This window comes from Simochromis diagramma, unplaced genomic scaffold, assembly GCF_900408965.1.
Source record: "Simochromis diagramma unplaced genomic scaffold, fSimDia1.1 OVJJ01000753.1, whole genome shotgun sequence".
NCBI lineage: Eukaryota > Metazoa > Chordata > Actinopteri > Cichliformes > Cichlidae > Simochromis > Simochromis diagramma.
This window is the reverse complement of record NW_024387523.1, coordinates 7,192,416-7,204,752: the sequence shown is the minus strand read 5'-3', so window position 1 is coordinate 7,204,752 and position 12,337 is coordinate 7,192,416. Positions and strand designations below refer to the sequence as shown.

The window sequence follows — 12,337 nt, the reverse complement described above, 5'->3', positions numbered from 1 at the left end:
GGGACATTCAGATGGGTGCAATGGTGAGTTTGTTTGTGCATGCGTAACTGTGCAGCGTCCTGACCGTCTGCATCGAGTCTGAATGAGATGAGTTTTCGGAAACCCTCCTCAGTTCTTCCTGAAGCTCAGCTAGCTGATCTTCCAGCATGTGCAGACGTGATTCTGCGATTTCTCTGGCGATACGCTCCTCGGCCAGTCTGAAACACACACACACGCAGTCAGTGCTGCAACAGTGAAAATATGCTCCAAAACAGCACAGAAGCAAAAAGTTGGAGCTTTGTTTTAAAACCACACACACTTACTCTTCCTGGGCTTGCTGCAGTTCTTTTTTGAGGCGTTTGATTTGCTCCTGAAGTTCCTCAAGATTCCCTGTTTTGAGGCTTCCATCAGATCCTTCCTTCTGCAGAAAATGAAACACACACACACACACACACACACACACACACACACACACACACACACACACACACACACACACACACACACACACACACAAGGAGAAGAAGAGACTAAAGGTAAGACGAGGAGAAAACAGCAAAGGGACAAACACAAAGAGGAAGGCTGGAGCTAGTGCCACTTTCGGCCTCGCAATGCATTATGCACTCTGTATTATCTTAACCTTTGAAAGAAAACCCCTGGCTTGGATTCTTTGCCCTAGTTTCTGACAGTCAGAAAATCTTTGGGAGAACAAGCCCTGCCAGTGCGCTCAGATATCGTCAACACAGACGCTCTCCCCACAGAAGCAGCTCGTTCTGACAGGCTGCAGGGGGAAAAAGAGCCGGAGAAGCAGCAAAAAGCTCGCTCTTCGCCCACACCGCTCTGCCGTTCGGAAAGGCCTCCTCCTCAGTGAAAAAGGGGGAATAAGCGCAGCCTGCCTGCCCATGAAACTCCTCTTATCCTCCTACACACTCATTACAAGGACGCACACACGGAGAAGAAAGAGACAAAGCGAGGATCACGGACGGTTCTGCTCCTTGGGGGACTCTTTCACATTTCTGTTACTTATCATTGATTATGAAGATATATTTTGTTTTCACTTTCTTCTCGTCCCCCGCAGGACAGACTGTAGATAATCCCGTTCTGGGACATTGCTCTCTATCCTCACAAAAAGATAATTAAAAGAGGATAAAATAATAAGCGAATAAGTGTAAGCTCTTCTGAGCACTCTGTATGAATTGCATCAGCTGTATAATGATGTGTATTAACAATTTAAAAAAAAAAAAAAGAGCCTTTCTTGCTGGGTCCACAGTTCAAAAGTTTAGCAGTGTTGGAGGTATGTATAATGTTAACCCTGCATTTTGTTCAGAACACTAAATAGAATAAAACTTATCTACCAATTTCTTGTTTTTGTTCCTAAAGATGTGGTAGATAAATCTTAATATTTACGTAAAGCTAACCTGAGTAAAAGCAAAATGGAGATTTTGAATGATGCCCCGTTTAAAAAAAAAGTAATTGCCCCACTTGTTAAATCATGAATTAATAAATTTTTGGGGAAAACTGAGTTCAGTTTCACATGTCACACCCAGGTCTGATTACTGCCAGACCCTGTTGAATCAAGGAATCACTTAAAGAGACCCTGCCTGACAAAATCAAGTAGTTTACAAGATCCGAAAAAGCAACAAATCCACGATCTAAAGAAACAGCTGAGAAACAAAGTCAGTGACATCTATCAGTTTGGAAAGGCTCACAAAGCCATTTTTAAAGCTTTGTGACTCCAGTGAACCACGGTGAGAGCCGTTATCTACAAATGGAGGAAAGAGAGAAAAAGCCCAGCGTTGAACCTTCACAGCAGCAGCTGGCCTATTACAATTATTACAAAAGTGTATTGATGACTTATACAGGAGGCCACACAAGAACCCAGAACAACATCTAAAGAACTGCTGGATGTTCATGCTCAAAAACCTCCAGTGTGGCCGAATTAAAACAAGAGTAATGGGCCAAAATTATTACAGTTACAATTACATCACACAGGGCCAGGTAGGCTTGGATAACTCTTCTCCTTTGATAAATGAAATCAACATTTATATAAACATATTTTGTTTTTACTTGGTTTATCTTTGTATAATATTATGTGTCTAATGATCTGAAACATGCAAGTGTGACAAATTTGCAAAAAACACTTTTCTTTTTTTAAAAGAAATTATTGAAAGCCAGATGTTGTCCTAATGCTCACGTCCCTGAAAACATTCAAATGCAACTGCACATCAGTATTCACAGCTGGCATTCAGCCTCTGAGAGGTTGTAGTCCTGTGATTGTAGAAAGGTCGAAAGAGCGAACGGTTTATATTTAGTTAAATAATAGTAAAAGAAAGAAAGACTTTCTTCTCACACTTGATACATTTCTTGCCTAAATGACCAGATCATTCTTCTGGACTCTAAAACACAGGAAGTATCAACGTAGAAGAAAAAGATTTTTCTCTTTTCAGATTTTAAACCTTTAAGAATTACAGCTGGTACTTACACAGCTTTTTCTTATGTAATGACCTGTATTTATTTTAATGTTGCGGGTTGAAACGATTCATTCGTAATTTCAACATCAGCAAAGGAAAGAAAGTGTTTAAGAGCAAGTTTGGGAGGTTCGGGCTATTCGAGCTGTTGACATTTGCAGGAAAAATGAATTTGTGATTCAAAAAAGGGCAGATGACGAAATGGATAAACACATCCTGCATTGAGTACAGTGCACTCACTGTATGTTTTTATTTTTGCTGCCTTAATTCTTCATGGCGCTGATTCAACAAGGTGCCGGAAACATTCCTCAGAGACTTTGGTCCATATTGACGTGATAACATCACACAGTTGCTGCAGATTTTCTTGCTTCACTTCCATGATATGAGTCTCGCGTTCCATCACAAATGTGCTGTATTCGATTGAGATCTGGTGACTGTGGAGGCCATTTGAGTACAGTGCACTCACTGTGATATTCAAGAAAACAGTTTGAGATGTGACGTGCTGGACTCATTACACTGTGGTGTTTAAATTATGCTCAGCAGGCACTAAGGGCCTCAAAGTCTGCCAACAAAATTTTCCACACCATTACACACTCAGCACGAGCTGGCTTATGCCAAACTCTGACCTTACCAGCAGAAATCAGACCAGGCAACATTCTTTTGTCTATTGTTGTCCAGTTTTGGTGAATTGTTGCCTCAGTTTTCTGCTCCTGTCTAACAGGAGTGGCACCTGGTGTGGTATTCTGCTGCAGTAGCACATCTTCATGTTTGGTGTATTCAGAGATGATCTTCTGTGCATACCTTAGTTGCAACAAATGGTTATTTGAGTTACTGTTGCACTGCTATCTACTTGAAACAGGCTGTCCATTCTCCTATGACCTGTGGCATCAACAAGATATTTTCACACAGAGAACTGCAGCTCACTGGATATTTTTTTTCTTTCTCTGTAAACCCGAGACATGTGTGGGGAAATCCCAGCAGATCAGCAGTTTCTGAAATACGCCAAACAGCAACCTCGCCAAGCTCAAAGTCACTTAAACCACCTTTCTTACTCATTCTTATCCTCAGCTTGAATTTCAGCAGGTCGTCTTGACCATGTCTGCATGCCTAAATGCACAGAGTTGCTGACATGTGACTGGCTGAACAGGTGTTAATAATGAAGTGGCTGCTGAGTGTATCTTCCTGTTACGTCCGTGATGGCAAAGCATCAGGGCACATGAATGTTTACACTACAAAAGACATGTGGACAAAGCTAGCGGCTTGAGTGATCAGACCAAAAAGCTAAACCTGATTGCGGGTTACCATTGCAATCTGTAGCAGGGGCTTTATTACCTTAGTTACCTCGAAGACAAGTAGTTTCACCTTTTTCATTGAACGTGGTCTGTCAGTATGCAGTAAAATTCTCTAGAAATGTAAATAAAATCGAATCTTCACTCATCGGTTTAGCAGGTCACAACATGTGAATGTGACCTTTGTGAGTCAACAAACAGACAACAGTTTTCACACTGTACGCAAACAAGCAAGTATACATTAGCAATGTTAGACTCGAGTAAGCCAACACAGACGAAAGGGTGTCAGTGTATAATCTCAACAAGTTTCCCTCTAACAAGCATTAACTGGTAACACCACAGTAAAACACTCAAAACACAGCGCAAGCACTTTGAGAAAGCCACAGACACGAGTGTGCTGACAGTGAAGTGTCACAAAGTCAATACAGCTCAAAATACAAACTTCTCTCGGAAATGTGAAGGGCTAATTATTAGTCAGTTTTAATCTGGACACTGGTTGCATCAAAAAGATCTCCCTCTGGAAACACAATCATGTATCCCTGCTCTGATCTTATGTTGAGGTTTGATACAGACAAAAGCAGCACTTTGCTTTAAAGGCAGAGCTGGAGAATAAATAGCCTTGGAAAAAAAAAAAAAGGAGACTCTTTCATCCTACGGCTTGATGCCGTTTGTGGATTTTTCAGTAGCTGCTGAAGAGCCCGAGATGACTTCTGCTAAGAAGAATAAGCCACTAAAGCCACAGCAATATACTAAAGTGGACAGTGTGGTTAACGTCACAATAAAAGGATATTTTTTTACAACGAGACCCCTCAGAGGAGGCTCTGTCCCATCCAGCGAGCCAACCCCGAGCTGGTGCAGGGTTCCACTCCAACTCAATTATTGATGCCTCTCAATGACTGCGCTCTCACCACACTGAGCTTTCCTCTGCAGGTGCATCGTTGCCAAGAGACAAGATGGGCAAAATAATTCACAGGCAGCCATGGTCACAAGCACAATGAGAAGTACATAACAAGGGATCATACATAATCAAGGGCATGTAATATGAGAAGGTAGGGCCACAAAGGAATCATTTCTGTATGCAGATTTATTCAAAAAGATGCTAATTTAAAGGAGGAAGCGTGTGTGTTCTCATAAGTGTGGAACAATCTGTTTCAATAAGGCGTAACAAGAAGCGCAAAGCAGCAAACATGGCACCAAGACGGGGAGAGGAATAGTCAGCCTGCTCCTTTTCAAGTTTTTTGGCCTGCCAAAAGAGGATCGAGGAGACAAGATGAATGAAACAGAAACTTCAGGCTGCCAACCATCTGCTAGCTTCACTGCAAGATGAAGGGAGAAACAGCTCCCGTCCCAGAGATGACAATTTGTCTAACCAACATGCTGCATCTACATTAAAAACTAAATAAATTCCCTTTAATTATATATGTGAATAATGTCTTTTTATACTTTCAGCATTAAGATAATTGACTTTTTCTGAGATGTAGGTTAGACATCCCCAAAACAAAACCACAAAATACTGCTGGCACCTCGATGTAAACATAAAAACATTATCCAAGCATTCAAGTGTTGTTGACGTGGTTGGATTTCTTGAGTTTCACTTCATTGTGTTCATGAAATATGAATATGAAAACACTATGGATGGTAGAAAGATTTTATGTTTATGTCGTATTTTACTGAGTGTAAACAATGCGTTCATGGGTGTCTCCAGCATGTAACTGCTTTTCTGACTCATGTTATCATGATTACTGTTAAAAATTACTAGAATAAAAGGAAAGGCCTACTTCTTCTTCTTCTGGCTGCTCCCTTTAGGAGTCACTCCTTTAGGAGTGGATCATCTTATGCTAACCCTACCATCCTATTCTGTCACACCAACCCTCTGCATGTTCATCTTCACTACATCCATGAATCTTCTCTTTGATGTCCCCTTTTCCTCCTGCCTGGCAGCTCCATCTTCAGCATCTTTTCCCCAAAATATTCAGCATCCCTCTTCAACACATGTCCAAACCATCTGTCTCGCTGATACACTCATTTCTAATCTTGTATATATGGATCACTCAAAGTAAAATTCTTAGCATCTTTATCTGCTGCTCTTGAAGCTATCCTTCCATCACAAATTACCCCTGACACTCATCTCCACACTCCACCCTGCCTGCACTCTCCTCATCACCTCTCTTCTGCGCTGTACGTTTGCATGGTTGATCCAAGGTGTTGAAACTCATCCACCTTCACTGCCTCTGCTTTTTGCATCTTCTCCTTTCCATCTATCTCCATCTGATTCACACCCATCTATCCTGACTTGACTTTCATTCCTCTTCTCTCCAGCGCATACCTCCACCTCCTTTATACTTTCTCTACACATCACAGTGTTGACTGTGAAGATCACAGTCCAGAGAGACTCCCGCCTGACCTCCCTCTCACCACTTCAAACCTAACTGATGGACTTTGCAAAATCTCTTTTTCTTTTTACAATTTTAAAATCCCACAAAGGCCATGAAGCTAAATCACTTTAGCTAGCATGAACACAAGAGAGCGGTCAAAACAAATCGCCTATGACAATGAGCCTCATTTAGTAACGCCACCCACAGCTGATCGTGGAATATCCAGGAGGGAAGAGATTTCACAAACTGAGTTGTTGCAATGGTGCAGTGGTGATATCCTATAACAGCAGCACACTATTATTCACTGAGTGTTTAGAATGACCCGTTCTTTCACAAATGTTTGTAAAGGCAAACTGCATGGATAGATGCATGATTTTATACACCTGTGGCCATGTCCATAGTCCATATAGTTTATACTCTCTGTGGTTAGATAACCCAGGCTGTGTCATACCTTTAAGCTGCCGGTTGTTTCAGCAGTGGGGCTGAATTTTGGTTTAAGGAATCCTTCACTGTTGCTACAAAGGAAACATCAGACACAGAGAATGAAAAAAGTTTACCTTTTGCTAATTTAGAGAGCTACACTTATTTTTTAATACAATATGACACAGTTAAATGAACGATCTGTTAAAACAAGCCACATAAACAATAGAAGTAGAGCATTTTTTAAATGTATCATGTAGTTTTAATTACCTGTTTTTCAGGATGTTGAAGCTAGTTTGCTTGATTGGAGTATCTCCCCCACCCATGATCTCTGCACTTTGACTTCTAGGAAGTGTCTCCTTCAAAGAGAGAATCAGTTAAGATGAGAAAATAAACCCAAAACAAACAGCTCAATTCTTCCTAAGAGCTCAGGCTCTGCGTCATTATTACTTACAGGCTTTTTTGCTATAGTTGGAGGCGTGCTCTTGGCATTAAACTTCTCTGGTATCTTGAAATTTGACTTGGGAGCCTCGAAAGCTGTCACCTTGGCAACAGATCGAGGGCTCTTTCCGAGGCTGCTACTTGCTGGAGTAGCCTGGCTCTTGAGCTCAATGCTGGAGGAGGTAAATTGGGGTGAAGCGTAGGGATTCGGTGTTGGAGAGGGGAGGGAAACTTCCGGCTCAACAACTTTTCGAGCGTCAAGACTTGTGGACCTTTTCCGCTGTTCAAATCCGAGCCGCTGCCTCGCTCCAGAGCGCCCTCTGGTCTGTTGGGCGCTACCCGGTGTTCCACTGTTGAACTTACTGATGAGCTTGTTGATGGGAGCCAGGGAGTTGGTGTCGATTACAGGGACAGGCTCCTCGTCAGCTGATGCTGGAGGTTCGGGGAATGACTGTGACAAAGAATTTGGATTTGGTTTCTTATCACTGTACCTCCCCAAAGAGCCGGTGAAACCAGAGCCAGTTTGGTTTACCCCTCTGGGTCCCACGGGGTTAAATTTGACAGGTTTAAGTCCTGCTTCGTTATATGTTCCTTTACTTGTCCAGTCTGTGTTTTTCTCTGTTTCACTAGGTGTCGCTTTGAGTAGGTATTCAGCTTTCGGCTTCTCTACCTGTTTTTCTCTGCCCATCCCATTCTCCTCCTCGCCCTGTGTCCCTGCTTGACCATCCCCTGGAGGTCTTTTGAGAGGGCTCCCAAAAATTTCCCCATCCTCATCCTCTGCTGGGGAAACAGGGGACTGTGATGAGTTATCAGCAGGTGTGTAGGGATTTAAGAATTCTTTTGGAACTTTATTAATCTTTGGAAGGCTGTTGTACGGTGACGGTGTCCCCGAGCTGGAGGTGGGGTTTTTTAACTGAACTCCGTATGAGTCGCCTTTCTCTCCATCCTTCAGGACCACGTAAGGCTGCCCAGAGATACCCTGAACCCTCACTGCCACACCATATTTGTTGGAAGGAGTCGCCGCACTGTTGTTTCCCCTTGGATTTATCAGGATAAACGCCGCCTGTGTCATGGAGGTCTTTGATGAAGCGTATCTGAACGCCATGATCCACCGGCGTCTTCCTGTCAGCAGACAGGCTACTCATGCTCACTTCCTGGTTTTTGGTGCAAGCAGCCTGAGCAAACAAGGGGTAAAAAAAGCAGGAATGCAAATCAGGTGATTCAGTGGAACAAGTAACAAGGACATTTATTTTTGCATGAACACGGAAGACTAACTGCTGACGCCATTTTTAAAATCTTTCTCACACACCAGAAGATTAAATTCTCATTGTCTGTTTTCTTGTTGATGTGTACACTGCCTGCTTCTTCCCAGGTGGAGTCATTATGACTAGGCAAAAATATCACATTGCGCGTATATCTTGATGAAACTATCATCTTCTCTTGCTGCTCTACAAGTTGAATTCCTTCTCAGCAAGAACTGTATTGTATTCGTGCCATGCCAAATATGCCACTGGGGCACTCAGCACCTCTTTGTACAGGTCGAGGCCTACTTTTTTCCAGAGGGTGTGTCTATTGTGAGAAGGAAAAAAACTGCAGGAGGCATTCTGTATGAGACACCTGGAGGTTTATAGCCTCTTATTTATACAGTCACACTCTGTACAAATGTTAACAAAACAAACAAGATACAAAAAGAGGGTCATTCAGTCGATTCCAATTCAGATTATGAGTGCAATGCAACATCTTAATGACTTATTTTAATTTAAAACTTAGAAAAAAAGGTGGAACAAGGACCTACTCAACCCCAGACTCTGTCAGTTAGCACTACAATTTATTTAAAACACAAGTTTTAATATCAAGTTAAAGATCTAATCCACCAGTTTTAACCATTAAGTCTCTATGAACGTCTGTCTGCGAGTTATTGTAATGGTTCTGCACATCTGAAGAAACTTTCTAGAAGGAGAAATGAATCCTGGTTCGGAAGTTAAAAATGCTGCCACCCTCTTCGTATTTGAGAGGAATATCAGTGAGGGTCAAACAAAAGGATGATATTTGATTCAATATGAGAAAGTGCATGCTTTAACAGAAGCTGTTTTTGAGAGTCTTTCAGTTTTATATGAGTCTATTCATCCTTCTTCCACTTCTCTAATTCAGAGTTGTGGTTGGGCTGGAGTCTATGGCAGCTGTCACAGCACGAAAGGGGGGTACACCACCACCTGCTGCAGGGCTACAACCTTTAATTTATAGAAGTGCAACACTAAATGTCTGCAGAAACTTATTTTCAATGTCAAACCAAAGATAATGTGTATATTACAAACTTGACACAGAGATCCATCGCAGCGCTCAGGATGGTTGGAATTGCAGCTCGACTTTGGGTTTAAAGACTAAATTTAAGTGACTCAGTCAGCCATAATATTAAGAGCACAGCCTAACCAAGTCCACCTTTTACAGTCTGATGAGCTCAAATGACCTCGGCGATGAACGCCATGAGAAGGTGAATACTCCTCCCTTTGTCCAGGCTCCGCGGAGCATAAAACACAAGGGGCTATGCGAGGAATGGGCTCCCCCTCTCCTGCCACCAAACTTCAGAGCAGAGCCACTCAGGCATAGACTGTTTACTTTAATATGCAAGGTTGTGCATACACACATCCACCTGCTGTGCATTCCCCATCTGGTTGTAGTCGAGTGAATAAGCATCGCTCCTCTCACTCTCATTGCAAGCGAAAAAGATGAAATTGCATGTGATCATATTAAAACCCTTCTCTGCCTTCTCCTGCATGTATTTAGGTGCTCCTAACGTTAATTTTATCTCACCATCATCTCATTTGTCCTCTTGTTTTGATTAAAATGTAACCGTCCTTGACTGCTGGCTACAGTGTAACACGCAGGACCTCGACCGCCAGTGAGGTTAGATTAGCAGATCAAAGGGACTCTGGCTTCCCTTAAAACCATTCTCAGGATTCCGGACGTTCCCTTTCAGCATTGCGCGTGGTTTGCATTTGTATAATAAGAACAGATTAAAAGAAATTGAGGACAGCATCAACAATAAAGCCTACACATGCGGAAAAACTGTTAGACAAAGTGGGGAATATGGGGCGAGATAAATCAAACATCAAGCAACCAGTTTTTCAGACCATGTTGTGTGTCAAAACAATGGCCTATGCCTGAGCAAAATCTGTGCTTAGTTTTGTTTTTTTTTTTAAAGGGAAGATGCCTATTGTATTATTGCCCAGGCGCTCAGCCCTCACACTGAAATCTCTCAGGTGTATTTATGTTCTCTTGGCTATTTCGGCTTCACACAAAGGCTCAGTTGTTGTACAGCTGTTGTTAACCAGCCAGTAGCTGAGAACTGTTTGGCGACAACTGGTTCACCTCCTCTCATACTCTCTCTGTTTCTCTCATGCACAAGGATTGGCTGTGTCAACAGACACAGGAATGCCACCAAACTGGCCAATCAGCCATCTCTGGTCCCTTTCTCCTCACTCGGCCGACTCTTCTAATTTTCCTCCGGTGCTGTTCCTGCACCCCAATCAGCTTCATTTTTATTCCACAGTTTCTTTTGTTCACAAGTATGTTAAGGAGACGAGTTTTGATACAACAGTTTGGTGACGTGGCTGAAATCTGAAATCTCTGCACATTAAAATTCCAGCTTCTTTCTTTATTCTTGCAATTCATCAGACAAAAGACGTCTTGTATCGGATTCAGCCACCATCTGCAGTCCAAACACATATCCAAGTACACCAAATAATATTATAGAGCAGGGGTGTCAAACATAAGGCTAGGGAATCCAGGATTGGCCCAGCAGAGACTCCAATCCAGCCCAGTGGAGGGCTTTGGAGAATGTGAAGAAAGGGATAGATTTTGAACTTTTAACTGTAGTTTCATTAATTTTACAGCTTTTTCTATGATAAAGGCCTCCCTTTTTGCCATTATTACAACACCAAATAGTTGCACAATAGATAAACAATTAAATGACACTTCCTGTTTTCCAATATCTACTATAGAAACTTTCTATTATAGACAAAAAAAAATATTTATTATAAATACAGAAGAGTCTGCAATGAGCTACCAGACCCTTTTCTGCTGTTTTACACATTTATCATGGAGGAAACAGAGAGATACGGAGAGTTTCTCCAGTCTGGGCTATGATGTAAGCTGACATCCCTGAGATATTCAAATCCTAAAAACACTCCAGCCCCACCACACCAACAACAACAACACCAACAAAAAAAACACATTATGATTTTATTCTGATAGTTTTGCAATATCTTCTCAGTATTTCTCGATTCACACATGGATGGCTTTGTGTGGGTCATAACTTACTTACATTATACAACTAGCCTATGTAAAAATCGCACAAATTAAAACGATTACACTAAGAGAAAAATAATAATTTGATGCCAAAAAACATCAAACTATCTACAGGAGAAGAACTAGTTTTGGGGCTGTGTGTTGGGAGAAGAAAGGGGCAGTTCTGTGGTCTAAAATAGCAACAACATGGTAATAATATTCCCTCGTTAAAGGCGCATGTTTATGCAAACACCTCAAAATGAGCTTGGAGCATAAATTTGAGGTCAGGACTATTTCTGGGGCAATTTATTTTAAGACAAAAATCAAGTAAACACTCGATTTTAGAACAGCTTGTAAACTTTAGTGAGCTGTCATGAGGCTTATCCCACTTTTCCGCCACGTCCGTCTACTCCAAGCGCTACAAAGGCTGCTTTGTATTTCCACGGCACACTTAATTCACAAACCTTGACTCATACGACAAATAATCGTTTTGAAGTTTAACCATTAAATAGAACCCAAGCACCTGTGTACTCGTGGATTAATTGCGTCACACCCACCTTTCCGGTCAGTCAGTATCGGTGCGCGTCGAAACCACAGTCTTGTGTTTTTCCCCCTCCCTCTCTCTCCCTTTTCCACGAGCCACTGGGACCACGAGCGGAGCAACAAGATAAACAACCGACGCACCTGCCTCCCAGCGAGACGTCGTCGCAGCCTATTTGTAGCTTTTACCTGCCATAATAATCTCTCATATCCTCTTTACGCAGCGCCGAAGGATCCGATTATAGCCCGCGCATCAGCGCTGTGAGCGCACACAGAGCATAAAACCCCCATAAAAGAAACCCAACAAACAAAAACGCTTGACAGCATACAATAAAAGGCTTTGTTTTGGCTTTTTTTGTTTTGTTTAGCTCATTATCAAGAACAGGAAAAGCCGAACACGAGAGGGCGGCTGCCAAATCCAATCACAAAGCCACAGGTGTCCATCTGCGCAAACCCAAATGTTGTAAAATGCCTCATCAGCAAAACAGATCTCATTCACATTTGGTTTAATTTTTAAAAAGAAAAAAAGAAAAAACAA

At 42.1% G+C, this 12,337-nt stretch overlaps 1 protein-coding gene across 1 annotated transcript in view; it reads right to left on the bottom strand.

Annotated features, from left to right (window-relative positions):
- The window catches only part of cgnb (cingulin b), a 24,633-nt gene extending 12,296 nt beyond the window's left edge, over window positions 1–12,337 (bottom strand). Inside the window, 7 exon segments of the mRNA XM_040019938.1 lie at window positions 65–197; window positions 303–400; window positions 6,563–6,626; window positions 6,802–6,890; window positions 6,986–8,009; window positions 8,011–8,147; window positions 11,817–12,337. Coding sequence (XP_039875872.1) covers window positions 65–197; window positions 303–400; window positions 6,563–6,626; window positions 6,802–6,890; window positions 6,986–8,009; window positions 8,011–8,117 — 1,515 coding nt within the window. The 5' untranslated portion in view covers window positions 8,118–8,147; window positions 11,817–12,337.